General features: G+C 47.7%; 1 protein-coding gene across 1 annotated transcript in view; it reads right to left on the bottom strand.

Annotated features, from left to right (window-relative positions):
- Positions 1-16,046, bottom strand: part of VAT1 (vesicle amine transport 1) — a 149,581-nt gene extending 133,535 nt beyond the window's left edge. The window contains exon 1 of the mRNA XM_063960074.1: positions 15,476-16,046. Within this exon, the coding sequence (XP_063816144.1) occupies positions 15,476-15,913 (438 nt within the window). The 5' untranslated portion in view covers positions 15,914-16,046. The remainder of the gene's footprint in view (positions 1-15,475) is intronic.
- Between the last annotated feature and the right edge of the window lie 401 nt (positions 16,047-16,447).

The raw sequence follows: 16,447 nt of genomic DNA, 5'->3' as shown, positions 1-16,447 counted from the left end.
GAGACAATAGGGTATATGCAATTGCGTTTTTTTAATTCGACAGTCAGACACCCTGCCGCTGGGACCCAAATTTGACATTCAATAAAAAACGGATTCGACAGTCCCGCTGTCGAAAAACGGACCAATTGACGGATATGTGCGTCCTGGATTTGACTTTTTGGACGTCACAAAAGGGTTTAAAAAACCCCAGAAAAAAAAAAAAAATTGCGTGGGGTCCCCCTCCTAAGCATAACCAGCCCCGGGCTCTTTGAAACTGTCCTGGTTATAAAAATAGGGGGGGAATTGACATGGGATCCCCCGTATTTTTACAACCAGCACCGGGCTCTGCGTCTGGTCCAAAAAATATAGGGGACAAAAAGCATAGGTGTCCCCTGTATTTTTAACACCAGCACTGGGATCCACTAGTCAGAGATAATGCCACAGCCGGGGAACACTTATATCGGTCCCTGCGGCCCTGGCATTAAATCACTAACTAGTCACCCCGGGGGTCCCCCTCCAGCCACCCAAGGGCCAGGGGTGAAGCCTGAGGCTGTCCTGACCCCCCCTTCCCCATCCAAGGGCTGCGGATGGGGGGCTGATAGCCTTGTGTCAAATAAAAGTATTGGTTTTTGTAGCAGAACTACAAGTCCCAGCAAGCCTCCCCCGCAAGCTGGTACTTGGAGAACCACAAGTACCAGCATGCGGGGGGGAAACAGGCCCACTGGTACCTGTAGTTCTACTGCAAAAAAATACCCAAATAAAAACAGTACACGCACACCGTGAAAGTAAAACTTTATTACATACATGCATACTGCCACACACATACTTACCTATGTTGACACTAGGTTCGGTCCACTTCTCCAAGTAGAATCCACGGTGTACCTGAAAATAAAATTATACTCCCCAAAATCCTGTGTAGATCTATCCTCTTCCGTTTTGTAATCCACGTACTTGCCAAAAAAACAAACCGCATTACCCGACCACGCACTGAAAGGGGTCCCATGTTTACACATGGGACACCTTTCCCCAAAAGCCAGGACCCTCCGTGACTGTCACAGAGGGTCCCTTCAGCCAATCAGGGAGCACCAGCCGCTGACCGCGAGTGACCTCACCGCTGACCACAAATTTCCCACCATTGAAGATAATGGAGCGGCTGTGCGGTCTGACAGCTCAGACGCGCACAGCCAGTCAGGACAGTGCCACGGTGTGGCGCTCCCCGATTGGCTGAAGGGACCCTCTGTGACAGGAGTCATGGCATTCGGGGAAAGGGGTCCCATGTGTAAACATGGGACCCATTTCAGTGCGTGGTCCGGGTAATGCGGTTTGTTTTTTTGCCAAGTACGTGGATTACAAAACAGAAAAGGACCGATCTACACAGGATTTTGGCGAGTATAATTTTATTTTCAGGTACACTGTGGATTCTACTTTGAGAAGTGGACCGAACCTAGTGTCAACATAGGTATGTGTCGGTATGCATGTATTAAAGTTTCTTTCACGGGGTGTGTGTACGGTTTTTATTTGGGTATTTTTTACAGTAGAACTACAGGTACCAGTGGGCCAGTTTCCCCCCGCATGCTAGTACTTGTGGTTCTCCAAGTACCAGCTTGCGGGGGAGGCTTGCTGGGACTTAGTTCTGCTACAAAATACAATATTTTATTTGACACAAGGCTATCAGCCCCCCATCTGCAGCCCTTGGATGGGGGGGCAGCCTCAGGCTTCACCCCCAGCCCTTGGGTGGCTGGAGGGGGGACCCCTTAATTTAAGGGGCCCCCACTCCTCCAGGGTACCCCGGCTAGGGGTGACTAGTTGGGGATTTAATGCCACGGCCGCAGGGACCAGTATAAAAAAAAAAGGAGAAAAAAAAATAGAAAAAAAAAATAGTGTCCCCCTGGCTGTGGCATTCTCTCCAGCTAGTGGAGCCCGATGCTGATGTTAAAATATGGGGGACCCCTACGCTTTTTGTCCCATGTATTTTTTGCACCAGGACTGGACGCAGAGCCTGGTGCTGGTTGTAAAAATACGGGGGATCCCCTGTCAATTTCCCCCCCCCCCTATTTTTACAACCAGGACCGGCTCAAAGAGCCCGAGGCTGGTTATGCTTAGGAGGGGGGACCCCACGCATTTGTGATTTTTAACCCATTCCCACTAAAAAAACATGCTCTGATCTCTCCATATTATTTTAGTCAGCAAAAAAAAATATATATATATTTTAATAATTATATATAAATACTTGTGGCTCCTAATAGACAAACCAAGTAGATAATCCCTTCTAATATAAATAGATATGCTATTAGCAACAAAAACAAACATGTTTTTAAACATTTTTATTAGATTCCGCCAGCAAAATGAGGCGGACTGAAATTGACGAAATGACTGTCGAAAAGCAATGTTGTCGAATCGACATTTTCAATTGAATATACTTTTGTCAAAAAAACGCATTTTTACGATTGCAGACATGTTGAATTTAACAACGGTCGAATTTCAAAAAGTCGAATCTGAAACGTCCATTTTTTTGTCGAAAAGTACTGTATTGCATTGTCGAATTTTTTGTGTAGAAAATGCCGTTTTTCGACATTTGCGGCAATTCGACCGCAATTGCATATACCCCAATGTATTTTTTACCAAATAAGATATCCTGTAAAAAATTAAACACACAGTTGTGCTCATAAGTTTACATACCCTAGCAGAATGTGATTTTCTGGCCATTTGTCAGAGAATATGAATGATAACTCAAACTTTTCTTTCACTCATGGTTAGTGGTTGGGTGAAGCCATTTATTGTCAAACAACTGTGTTTACTCTTTTTAAATCATAATGACAACAGAAACTACCCAAATGACCCTGATCAAAAGTTTACATACCCTGGAGATTTTGGCCTGATAACATGCACACAAGTTGACACAAATGGGTTTGAATGGATACTAAAGGTAACCATCCTCACCTGTGATCTGTTTGCTTGTAATCAGTGTGTGTATATAAAAGGTCAGTGAGTTTCTGGACACCTGAAAGACCCTTGCATCTTTCATCCAGTGCTGCACTGACGTGTCTGGATTCTGAGTTATGGGGAAAGCAAAAGAATTGTCAAAGGATCTGTGGGAAAAGGTAATTGAACCGTATAAAACAGGAAAGGGATATAAAAAGATATCCAAGCAATTGAGAATGCCAATCAGCAGTGTTCAAACTCTAATTAAGAAGTGGAAAATGAGGGATTCTGTGGAAACCAAATCACGGTCAGGTAGACCAACAAAAATTTCAGCCACAACTGCCAGGAAAATTGTTCAGGATGCAGAGAAAAATCCACAAATCACTTCAGCTGAAATACAAGACAAAAAAAAAAAAAGTAGTGTGGTTGTTTCAAGATGCACAATAAGGAGGCATTTGAAGAAAAATGGGCTGCATGGTCGAGTCGCCAGAAGAAAGCCATTACTACGCAAATGCCACAAAGCAACCAACTTACAATACTCCAAACAGCACAGAGAAGCCTCAAAACGTCTGGAACAAAGTCATTTGGAGTGATGAGACCAAAATTGAACTTTTTGGCCACAACCATAAACGTTACATTCAGAGAGGAGTCAACAAGGCCTATGATGAAAGGTACACCATTCCTACTGTGAAACACGGAGGTGGATCGCTGATGTTTTGGGGATGTGTGAGCTACAAAGGCACTGGAAACTTGGCCAAAATTGATGGCAAGATGAATGCAGCATGTTATCAGAAAATACTGGAGGAAAATTTGCACTCATCAGCCCGGAAGCTGCACATGGGACGTACTTGGACGTTCCAACATGACAATGATCCAAAACACAAGGCCAAGTCGACCTGTCATTGGCTACAGCAGAATAAAGTGAAGGTTCTGGAGTGGCCATCTCAGTCTCCTGACGTCAATATCATTGAGCCACTCTAGGGAGATCTCAAACGTGCAGTTCATGCAAGACAGCCCAAGAACTTAAAGGAACTGGAGGCTTTTTGCCAAGAAGAATGGGCAGCTTTACAATCTGAGAAAATAAAGAGCCTCATCCACAACTACCACAAAAGACTTCAAGCTGTCATTGATGTTAAAGGGGGGCAAATACACGTTATTAAGAACTGGGGTATGTAAACTTTTGATCAGAGTCATTTGAGTAGTTTGTCGTCATTATGATTTAAAAAGAGTAAACACCATTGTTTGACAATAAATGGCTTCACCCAACCACTAACCATGAGTGAAAGAAAAGTTTGTGAGTTATTCATATTCTGACAAATGGCCTGAAAATCAAACTCTGCTAGGGTATGTAAACTTATGACCACAACTGTATGGGTGAAACAGACTTTGCGTCCGATGTTTCACATGTAATAGAGTACTACCCCCCCCCCCCAAAAAAAAAAAGCATTTTCAACAAGAATTACACATTCCTCTTAAAAATGGAGGAAGCCTCCCAGGTGGACAATTCCTGTCAAGAACCAAGAATGCGCACCTTAGCTGTTCCTGGACACTACAATGTAGTCATGATCTAGAAACTCTTTGAGAGCCACCAACTTTTTCCACCCCAACTCCAAAGACTAGCATTACCAGAACTTCTCCAGTTCTCTAAACAAGTCACTTCTAATAATGAAATAAAGACATAGCCCTAATCTAGACAAGTTATAAATCGTTGTCTGTTCCTATAAAGTATTTATATTTGTTATAATTACTTTAAGAGGACCGGTACCCATATGGTGGGAACAGATCAGCATGCACATTATTCCCACACATTACAACAATTGAAGCGCATTATTAGAGATGTGCACTTGAAATTTTTCGGGTTTTGTGTTTTGGGTTCGGTTCCGCGGCCGTGTTTTGGGTTCGACCGCGTTTTGGCAAAACCTCACAGAATTTTTTTTGTCGGATTCGGGTGTGTTTTGGATTCGGGTGTTTTTTTCAAAAACACTAAAAAACAGCTTAAATCATAGAATTTGGGGGTCATTTTGATCCCAAAGTATTAACCTCAAAAACCATAATTTCCACTCATTTTCAGTCTATTCTGAATACCTCACAATATTATTTTTAGTCCTAAAATTTGCACCGAGGTCGCTGGATGACAGCTAAGCGACCCTAGTGGCCGACACAAACACCTGGCCCATCTAGGAGTGGCACTGCAGTGTCACGCAGGATGGCCCTTCCAAAAAACACTCCCCAAACAGCACATGACGCAAATAAAAATGAAAGAAAAAAAGAGGTGCAAGATGGAATTGTCCTTGGGCCCTCCCACCCACATGTTGTATAAACAGGACATGCACACTTTAACCAACCCATCATTTCAGTGACAGGGTCTGCCACACGACTGACTGAAATGACGGGTTGGTTTGGACCCCCACCGAAAAAGAAGCAATTAATCTCTCCTTGCACAAACTGGCTCTACAGAGGCAAGATGTCCACCTCATCATCATCCTCCGATATATCACCGTGTACATCCCGCTCCTCAGATTATCAATTCGTCCCCACTGGAATCCACCATCTCAGCTCACTGTGTACTTTGTGGAGGCAATTGCTGCTGGTCAATGTCTCCACGGAGGAATTGATTATAATTCATTTTAATGAACATCATCTTCTCCACATTTTCTGGAAGTAACCTCGTACGCCGATTGCTGACAAGGTGAGCGGCGGCACTAAACACTCTTTCGGAGTACACACTTGTGGGAGGGCAACTTAGGTAGAATAAAGCCAGTTTGTGCAAGGGCCTCCAAATTGCCCCTTTTTCCTGCCAGTATAAGTACGGACTGTCTGACGTGCCTACTTTGATGCGGTCCCTCATATAATCCTCCACCATTCTTTCAATGGGGAGAGAATCATATGCAGTGACAGTAGACGACATGTCCGTAATCGTTGTCAGGTCCTTCAGTCCGGACCAGATGTCAGCATCAGCAGTCGCTCCAGACTGCCCTACATCACCGCCAGCGGGTGGGCTCGGAATTCTGAGCCTTTTCCTCGCACCCCCAGTTGTGGGAGAATGTGAAGGAGGAGATGTTGACAGGTCGCGTTCCGCTTGACTTGACAATTTTCTCACCAGCAGGTCTTTGAACCCCAGCAGACTTGTGTCTGCCGGAAAGAGAGATCCAAGGTAGGTTTTAAATCTAGGATCGAGCACGGTGGCCAAAATGTAGTGCTCTGATTTCAACAGATTGACCACCCGTGAATCCTTGTTAAGCGAATTAAGGGCTCCATCCACAGGTCCCACATGCCTAGCGGAATCGCTCCCTTTTAGCTCCTCCTTCAATGTCTCCAGCTTCTTCTGCAAAAGCCTGATGAGGGGAATGACCTGACTCAGGCTGGTAGTGTCTGAACTGACTTCACGTGTGGCAAGTTCAAAAGGTTGCAGAACCTTGCACAACGTTGAAATCATTCTCCACTGCGCTTGAGACAGGTACATTCCACCTCCTATATCGTGCTCAATTGTTATAGGCTTGAATGGCCTTTTGCTGCTCCTCCAACCTCTGAAGCATATATAGGGTTGAATTCCACCTCGTTACCACTTCTTGCTTCAGATGATGGCAGGGCAGGTTCAGGCGTTTTTGGTGGTGCTCCAGTCTTCTGTACGTGGTGCCTGTACGCCGAAAGTGTCCCACAATTCTTCTGGCCACCGACAGCATCTCTTGCACGCCCCTGTCGTTTTTTAAAAAATTCTGCACCACCAAATTCAAGGTATGTGCAAAACATGGGACGTGCTGGAATTTGCCCATATTTAATGCACACACAATATTGCTGGCGTTGTCCGATGCCACAAATCCACAGGAGAGTCCAATTGGGGTAAGCCATTCTGCGATGATCTTTCTCAGTTGCCGTAAGAGGTTTTCAGCTGTGTGCGTATTCTGGAAACCGGTGATACAAGGCGTAGCCTGCCTAGGAAAGAGTTGGCATTTGCGAGATGCTGCTACTGGTGCCGCCGCTGCTGTTCTTGCGGCGGGAGTCCATACATCTACCCAGTGGGCTGTCACAGTCATATAGTCCTGACCCTGCCCTGCTCCACATGTCCGTGTTTAAGTGGACATTGGGTACAGCTGCATTTTTTAGGACACTGGTGACTTTTTCTGAGGTCTGTGTACATTTTCGGTATCGCCTGCCTAGAGAAATGGAACCTAGATGGTATTTGGTACCGGGGACACAGTACCTCCAACAAGTCTCTAGTTGGCTCTGCAGTAATGATGGATACCGGAACCACGTTTCTCACCGCCCAGGATGCCAAGGCCTCAGTTATCCGCTTTGCAGCAGGATGACTGCTGTGATATTTCATCTTCCTCGCAAAGGACTGTTAGACAGTCAATTGCTTGGTGGAAGTAGTAAAAGTGGGCTTCCGACTTCCCCTCTGGGATGACCATCGACTCCCAGCAGCAACAGCAGCGCCAGCAGCAGTAGGCGTTACACGCAAGGATGCATCGGAGGAATCCCAGGCAGGAGAGGACTCGTCAGAATTGCCAGTGACATGGCCTGCAGGACTATTGGCATTCCTGGGGAAGGAGGAAATTGACACTGAGGGAGTTGGTTGGGTGGTTTGCGTGAGCTTGGTTACAAGAGGAAGGGATTTACTGGTCAGTGGACTGCTTCCGCTGTCGCCCAAAGTTTTTGAACTGGTCACTGACTTATTATGAATGCGCTGCAGGTGACGTATAAGGGAGGATGTTCTGGAGGTGGTTAACGTCCTTACCCCTACTTATTACAGCTTGACAAAGGCAACACACGGCTTGACAAATGTTGTCCGCATTTCTGGTGAAATACTTCCACACCGAAGAGCTGATTTTTTTGGTATTTTCACCAGGCATGTCAACGGCCCTATTCCTCCCACGGACAACAGGTGTCTCCCCGGGTGCCTGACTTAAACAAACCACCTCACCATCAGAATCCTCCTTGTCAATTTCCTCCCCAGCGCCAGCAACACCCATATCCTCCTCATCCTGGTGTACTTCAACACTGACATCTTCAATCTGACTATCAGGAACTGGACTGCGGGTGCTCCTTCCAGCACTTGCAGGGGGCGTGCAAATGGTGGAAGGCGCATGCTCTTCACGTCCAGTGTTGGGAAGGTCAGGCATCGCAACCGATACAATTGGACTCTCCTTGTGGATTTGGAAGAACGCACAGTTCTTTGTGGTGCTTTTGCCAGCTTGAGTCTTTTCATTTTTCTAGCGAGAGGCTGAGTGCTTCCATCCTCATGTGAAGCTGAACCACTAGCCATGAACATAGGCCAGGGCCTCAGCCGTTCCTTGCCACTCCGTGTGGTAAATGGCATATTGGCAAGTTTACGCCAGTGATCGCGCTGAGGCCAAAAAAAAGTGGGTCCCAGGGACCCCTCACTTTTACAAATTGGGGTCCTACCGGTCCTTTTCTGGGTCCCATCGGAATGAAGGTTTTTATTAATCTTAATCTTGTTGTAAGGTGGTGGGATGGGGGTGACTGCTGCTGGGCTGTGTAGCATGCAGGACACCCTGCACCAGAGCTGTAACTAGACATTTTGGTGCCCCTTGGCAGAAAGTGAAAAGGTTCTGGGAGATGGAGAACCGAAAGTATAGGCAGTGCGCGCCGAAGGTGCGCGAAAAAAATTAGGGGCATTGCTTAATGGAGAAGGGGCGTGGCCACATAATAGTACCAATTCACATTATACCACACAGTAGAGCCGCTTATACACACTGCACCAGGTAGAACCTCCTATACACACACTGCACCAGGTAGAGCACGTTATACATATTGCTCCAGGCACAGCACGTTATTAGCGCCAGGCAGAGCACGTTATATACTTAGCGCCAGGCAGAGCACGTTATATACTTAGCGCCAGGCAGAGCATATTATACATATTGCACCAGGCAGAGCACAATATGCACACTGCACCAGGCAGAGCACAATATGCACACTGCACCAGGCAGAGCACGTTATACACACTGCGCCAGGCAGAGCACGTTATACACACTGCGCCAGGCAGAGCACGTTATACACACTGCGCCAGGCAGAGCACGTTATACACACTGCGCCAGGCAGAGCACGTTATACACACTGCGCCAGGCAGAGCACGTTATACACACTGCGCCAGGCAGAGCACGTTATACACACTGCGCCAGGCAGAGCACGTTATACACACTGCGCCAGGCAGAGCAGGTTATACACACTGCGCCAGGCACAGCAGGTTATACACACTGCGCCAGGCACAGCAGGTTATACACACTGCGCCAGGCACAGCAGGTTATACACATTGCGCCAGGCACAGCACGTTATACACATTGCACTGGGTACAGCGCGTTATACACATTGCACCAGGTGACCATTTAGACACATTGTAGCCACAATCTCTGATCCCCCCCATTGTCATCCCCAGACACAGTGATCGTGAGTGTCAGCGGTGGAGGGTGGTGTCCACTGATTGTGAGTGTCAGCGGTGGAGGGTGGTGTCCACTGATTGTGAGTGTCAGCGGTGGAGGGTGGTGTCCACTGATTGTGAGTGTCAGCGGTGGAGGGTGGTGTCCACTGATTGTGGGCGTCAGCGGTGGAGGGTGGTGTCCACTGATTGTGGGCGTCAGCGGTGGAGGGTGGTGTCCACTGTGCTTGTGGGTGTCAGCGGTGGAGGGTGGTGTCCACTGTGCTTGTGGGTGTCAGCGGTGGAGGGTGGTGTCCACTGTGCTTGTGGGTGTCAGCGGTGGAGGGTGGTGTCCACTGTGATTGTGGGTGTCAGCGGTGGAGGGTGGTGTCCACTGTGATTGTGGGTGTCAGCGGTGGAGGGTGGTGTCCACTGTGATTGTGGGTGTCAGCGGTGGAGGGTGGTGTCCACTGTGATTGTGGGTGTCAGCGGTGGAGGGTGGTGTCCACTGTGATTGTGGGTGTCAGCGGTGGAGGGTGGTGTCCACTGATTGTGGGTGTCAGCGGTGGAGGGTGGTGTCCACTGTGATTGTGGGTGTCAGCGGTGGAGGGTGGTGTCCACTGATTGTGGGTGTCAGCGGTGGAGGGTGGTGTCCACTGATTGTGGGTGTCAGCGGTGGAGGGTGGTGTCCACTGTGATTGTGGGTGTCAGCGGTGGAGGGTGGTGTCCACTGTGATTGCGCGGGAAGGGGCGTGTCCATAGTCATCACGGGTGTCAGTGGGGGTGCCGAGGGGAGGAGTGATGACTGACATGTAGTGCAGCAGCTCTGGTCCTCTTCCTGCGCTGGTGCTGCAGCGAAGGCCACTGAGCCCTGTGTGACATATGTAGGAGCCTGCTCTAAACCTCCCACCCAGCACATATAAAGCAACCAGCTCTCACCTCTGCCCCCGCACAACACACAAACAGTCACCGGCGCTCACTCCCCCCCTTCCCCGCAGCACATACATAGGCACCAGCTCTCAGCCCTGACATCCCCTGCCAGAGAGCACATATAGTCTGCTGCGCTCCGCTGCCCGCCCGCCCCCCCCCCCCCCTATAGTCTGCTGTACTCCGCTCCTCCGCCGCCCCCCCCAGCACATTGTCACCGGCGCTCCCCCACAGCACACACAATCACTAGTGCCCCTACCCCCTGCAGCGCTCCCATCTTACCATGCAGGGGCACAGTCTATAGGTAGGAGAAGCATGCCGGCCGGGACAGTGCAAAAGCACAGAGTATCATGCTGTCTCTCAGCATGGACACAGCACAGCATGGAGCAGTGACAGACTCGAGCGGCACTCACCGTTGCAGAGGAGGAGGGCGCTGGTGACACTGCTGGGTGAGCGGGGCCAGTCTCTGCCAGTGCTGCAGCACAGATACATGCCGGCAGCGGTGCCTAGGATCAGCGCGCAGCGGGAGGAGGATTCAAAGCTGCAACAGCGTGCCGGACTGGCGGCCAATGAGGAGGAGACACCGCAGGCTCTGGAGACTACAGGAGGTGACTGGCTGGGGAAGCAGCCAGTCACCTCCTGTGTGCCGCTGATTGGCTAGGGCGCTGACACACAGATCTTTACAATGAGCGCGTCTTATGGGACCCGCTCATTTTCTAAAAGTGGGTCCCAAGTGACAGTTTCAGGGTAAAATATGCGCTATAGCGCGTTTTTGCGATCACTGTACGCTTCTCCTCCGACAATTTTATTTTAGATTTTGGAGTCCTTTTTTTACTGATATTTGGTGTTTTGGATTTTACATGCTCTGTACTATTACATTGGGCATCGGCCTTGGCAGACGACGTTGCTGGCATTTCATCGTCTCGGCCATGACTAGTGGCAGCAGCTTCAGCACGAGGTGGAAGTGGATCTTGATCTTTCCCTAATTTTGGAACCTCAACATTTTTGTTCTCCATATTTTAATAGGCACAACTAAAAGGCACCTCAGGTAAACAATGGAGATGGATGGATACTAGTATACTTATGGATGGACCAGCGACTGCCGACAGAGGTAGCTACAGCCGTGGACTACCGTACTGTGTCTGCTGCTAATATAGACTGGATGATAATGAGATGAAATTAATATATATGTATATATAATATCACTAGTACTGCAGCCGGACAGGTATATATATTTATTATGTAATGACTGATGACGGACCTGCTGGACACTGTCAGCTCAGCAGCACCGCAGACTGCTACTATAGTAGTATGTATCAAGAAGAAAAAAAAAACACGGGTAGGTGATATATATATATATATATATATATTTTTATTAAACTGGTGGTGATTAATTAAACTGGTGGTCAGGTCACTGGTCACACTATCAGCAACTTGCAAGTAGTACTCCTAAGCAGACAATCACAATATATACTGGTGGTCAGTGTGGTCACAATGGCAGTGTGGCACTCTGGCAGCAGAGTGCCAGCAAAAGTGTGCACTGTACGTTAAAATATGTACTCCTGCTCTCAGACTCCAACTGCTCCCCACTGTCTCCCCCACAAGTCAGATATACAGTCACACTATCACTTCAGCAAGTAGTAGTACTCCTCCTAATGCTCCCCAAAATTACTAAAGTAAATACTGTGTCTCTCGCTACTCTAGTAGTCTCACTCTATAAACGGAGAGGACGCCAGCCACGTCCTCTCCCTATCAATCTCAATGCACGTGTGAAAATGGCGGCGACGCGCGGCTCCTTATATAGAATCCGAGCCTCGCGAGAATCCGACAGCGGGATGATGACGTTCGGGCGCGCTCGGGTTAACCGAGCAAGGCGGGAAGATCCGAGTCGCTCGGACCTGTGTAAAAAAACTGAAGTTCGGGCAGGTTCGGTTTCCGAGGAACCGAACCCGCTCATCTCTACGCATTATACAATGTTGCTGCAGTCAAGATAGTGGAGTGGGAGGAAGGCTTGTATATACATATAGGACAATTGTGCCTTTGCCATGTTAGAGAAACCACTTCAGAGATATGAAAGGTACAGTATGTGTGAATCCCCTAGTTTGTTACATTTTCAGCTCTTACCGCTGCACAGAATGATCAGGACAGATCAGTACTTCCTGTGAATACCAGATTGCTGCAGACCATGAACTACTTTGGATAACCAGTTACATTGTTAATCCCTAGAATAATTTAAAGACTATATAAAATGTAGATAGACCCATAAACCAGTTCTGCTGCAGTGTATAAAGCAAGACGACCCCAAAGAAAACTATAGTACAAGGGATAGTTGATGTTCCAATATCTGGTCTAAAACCAGCAACTGCTACATAGTTTAACAGAATATGGAATATTTACCAGTTATTTATATAGCACACACATTCCACAGCACTTTACAGAGAATCAGTCCCTTCCCCAGTGGAGCTTACAATCAATATTCTACACGCACACATTCACACTAGGGTTAATTTTTTTGTTGGGATCCAATTAACCTATTAAGTATATTTTTGGAGTGTGGGAGGAAACCCACGCAAGTATGGAAAGAATATACAGACTCCACACAGTTAGGGCCATGGTGGAAATCAAACCCATGACCTCCGTGATGAGAGGCAGTAATGCTGACCATTACACCATCCATACTCCAGAGTTTAAAATTAGCTACTAAAAGCCATCAATGGTTTAGACAAAATTGCCACAGAGTATAATGAATTCATGTATATAGTGTAATTAAGCCACTTTGGGCGGGATGTGTTAACATACATCACAGCGATATTAATCGCATATGTACTAATATACGATTAACATCGCAATGCAGTGATGGAGGCCCCTCGCAATACCTGTGAGGTGGTGTGCGGGGGGTCTCCGTCACACCCCTGGGCTCTCCACACTCCTCCAAGGCTGGGAAACAGCAGCAGGCTGTCCTGGGCACCTCCTCCCTGCAGCCACAAGGATGTCCAGCTGTGCTGCTAGGGGGGAGGAGGATTTTTACTTCTGGGTCCAGGCTGCTTAGATGGAGGAGGGGGGGGGGGGGGGGGGGGTCAGCGGTGGCAAGAAGCCCAGAGGCTTCTATACTGTGCAGTGAAGATGCAGTGGCCGGGGGTTAGTACATATGAAGATGCGGTCAAACTCCTGAGAAAGGGGGTTTTACCGCATTTTCCCGTTAGTACATCCTGCCCTTTATGTTAGTATATACATTTAAGCCTTTGTTTATTGGGTGCCAGCAATTCACAGTACTGCTTCATCAATAAACCACAACTATGAAAAACACTACAGCAATTGGCAAAGGAAGTAGTTATGACTACCCGTAGAAACTGAGGCATCTGTAAGCCACAGAATGCCACAAGTTACATCAATTATGCTTTTAGGTTACAAACCACAGCCTCTCCTATTCATACACTGAGTATTTTTAAACATAGAAGCCCTACTGCAGAGCCCAGTTGTGTTTTCAGAAGAGGTGTGGTTATGGGAAGCAAGCATCTGATCTAGCTACAAGGCTCCTGGAATCCCACGTTTTAAACACACTTTACTGTGGTGAGAAAAACAAATTATAGCCCTTCGTGCACAATTACAAACTAATCCATGGACCAAAGAGCTTTTACAAAGACAAAAATGAGCTTGAAACGTTTTAACACACCATCGGCAGCCACACCCACCAAGTCACTACTGCGTGCCCTAAAGTTCCATGGGATAGCAAATTAGACATATATAGCAAAATACTGCCAGGAAGAGGCCTGTATGGAGATCCAGTATTTCAGCTGTTGTAGCGCACCTAGCGTAAAAATGTAGGCTGTTAGGAGAATGCCATACTGTTAGCCATAACACTGCATTTTACACTTAGGGCATATGAACTAAGCTTTGGAAAGAGAAAAACACCAGTCACCTCCAACTGCCATGTTTGTAAGTTTACAGTTACAAAGTAATTGGTACTCTATCGCTCTCTAAGGCTTGGTACATCTGCCCTCTATAGTGATGCAACTAGTTCTATAAAATAGAACATGCACCTCATCTTCTGCCAAAATGGAACCTGCAGTTTTAGAACTCCATGCTACACCCTGGGAACATGTATTAAAAATAAAGAAAAATACTGTAGAATCCACTGGGAGCCATCCACAAACATTGTGAAGTGGCCTACATTAACAAGGTTCTACGTGTCCCTTTACTGGCTAATTGGGCTCACAAGGAGGACAGGTTCCTTATTCAACAAGTTTTTGCTGCAAGCACAATTTTTATTAGTGTACCAAGGTTTGTACCATAATCCCAAAGGGTTGTCACAAATTTAATAAATAAACCGCCTCCAAGGATCTGTTTTATTTGGTTGTAGTGCAAGCATTACAGACAGACTTACACCACTTTACATTACTAGAGGGGGGGGGGGGGGGGGGGGGGGGGGGGGGGAACAAGTACATTTTTACAGGTTTATAGCACAGCTTCTGAAACACTTTCAGACCCGATGTATGTGCACTAAAAACCTTACTAGGCTGGAAGTGTCCTCCTTGGCTTATCCTACAGTGCAGAGCAATAAGGCACCCATACAGAGACAATGCAAGATACTAGGGTGTGGTCGCCAGACAAAGGCATCATCACAGGATGAAGGCATGAAGCTGAAAGCAGCAATAGGCACCGGACTGGCTCAGTAACCAATTACTGGTCATCTATTCTAGACCTGGACATAAAGCGGGAGGGTCACACAGCGACTGTAGGCAGAATACAAATAAATAAAAAAGGGGGAAGAATTTGCCAGTACTAACAGCCAAGCAAAGGGCCATGCTGTGCGGTACCGTTACTACGGGAGCACCAGCGCCCCCTCGTGGGGCTACACAGGGACAGCGCCAGCACACCTCAGCTGCAAGAACTCACTTCTCATTTGCATTACACACAGATACCATGTAGTAGCGTCACTTGAAGATCAGCGCCAGTTACTGCGGCAATTATTACCACCTTCCGAAAATGTGACGCTACATCAAATCACATCAGACTGTATCCCCACAGTGATCATTCCCCGTACCGACACACCCTCCTTAGCTCCATTTGGTAGGTAAAGTGTTACTATAGATGCTGGCAGTGCCAATGTATTGCAGCCCTGTGGCAGGTTGTGATGCATTGCACAGTACCTGATTACACCACATGATTCATCATACATACAGCAGCAGAACACTGGATGCCAGCCATGCAGTACATGTACATCAGGGCAGCGCCACTCCTACAGCCCATGTATACAGCGATGCTGCCACTCACCTGCCTGTCGGTCACCCCCTCTCCCAGCTCCTCCACGATGCCAGCGCACTCCATGCCCAGAGTGGTTGGCAGGGACGGCAGGCGGTCGTACACTCCCTGTCTGGCAAACAGGTCGGAGAAGTTCAACCCGCAGGCTTTCACCCGTATGAGCAGCTCCCCAGCTTTGGGCTTGGGGGTTCCCTTCTTAATCTGCAGCTTGACTTTGTCATAGCCCCCGTGCGCTGAGAGGACCAGGGACTTGTATGTGACTTCAGGCTGCTGGGGCGCTGCTGGCTCTGCCGCCGCCTCGGCTGCTGCTGCCTCCTCTGCCGGCTTCTGCTCCTCCTGCACCGGCGACTCTTCCTTCTTCTGCTCTGCAGCCTGACTCTGCTGCTGCTCCTCCGCCGGCGGCTGCTGCTGCTCTGGCTGGGCTGGTGCCGCTTCTTCTCCTGCAGACATGGTCGCTGGGATGCGGGGAGCGCAGTGTTATCCCGGAGACAGGCTCAGTACAATGATTAGAACAGCAGCAGCCCAGTGGGGAGTGACCGGCTCTCAGCTGAGACAGGGAGACAGAGGAGGAGTCTGGGAGCTGCCAGCTGACTGCCTTTTATTCCGCCCGATTAAAGAGACATGATACAGTGCATTATACTTACATACTATATATACATATATACACACATACTATACATACATACATACATACATACATACATACATACATACATACATACATACAGTGATCCCCTTATACAGCTGGCACAGGGACACAATTATACTGACAGGTCAGCAGTCACACACCAAGGCTAATTTCATAGTTTCCTCCCATACAGTACCTGCCAATCTGAGCCATGACTACAGTATGTATTTCCATATATATTAATGTGTATGGAGTTAAATATTATGTGAAAATTGTTTTATTAAACCAATTATTTGAGCAGAGGACCGGATTACTGCTACTGTGTATAGGTGTGATGAATAGAATGGCCAAAGATT

Source organism: Pseudophryne corroboree, chromosome 3 (assembly GCF_028390025.1).
Source record: "Pseudophryne corroboree isolate aPseCor3 chromosome 3, aPseCor3.hap2, whole genome shotgun sequence".
NCBI lineage: Eukaryota > Metazoa > Chordata > Amphibia > Anura > Myobatrachidae > Pseudophryne > Pseudophryne corroboree.
This window is presented reverse-complemented; position numbering and strand designations above follow the sequence as displayed.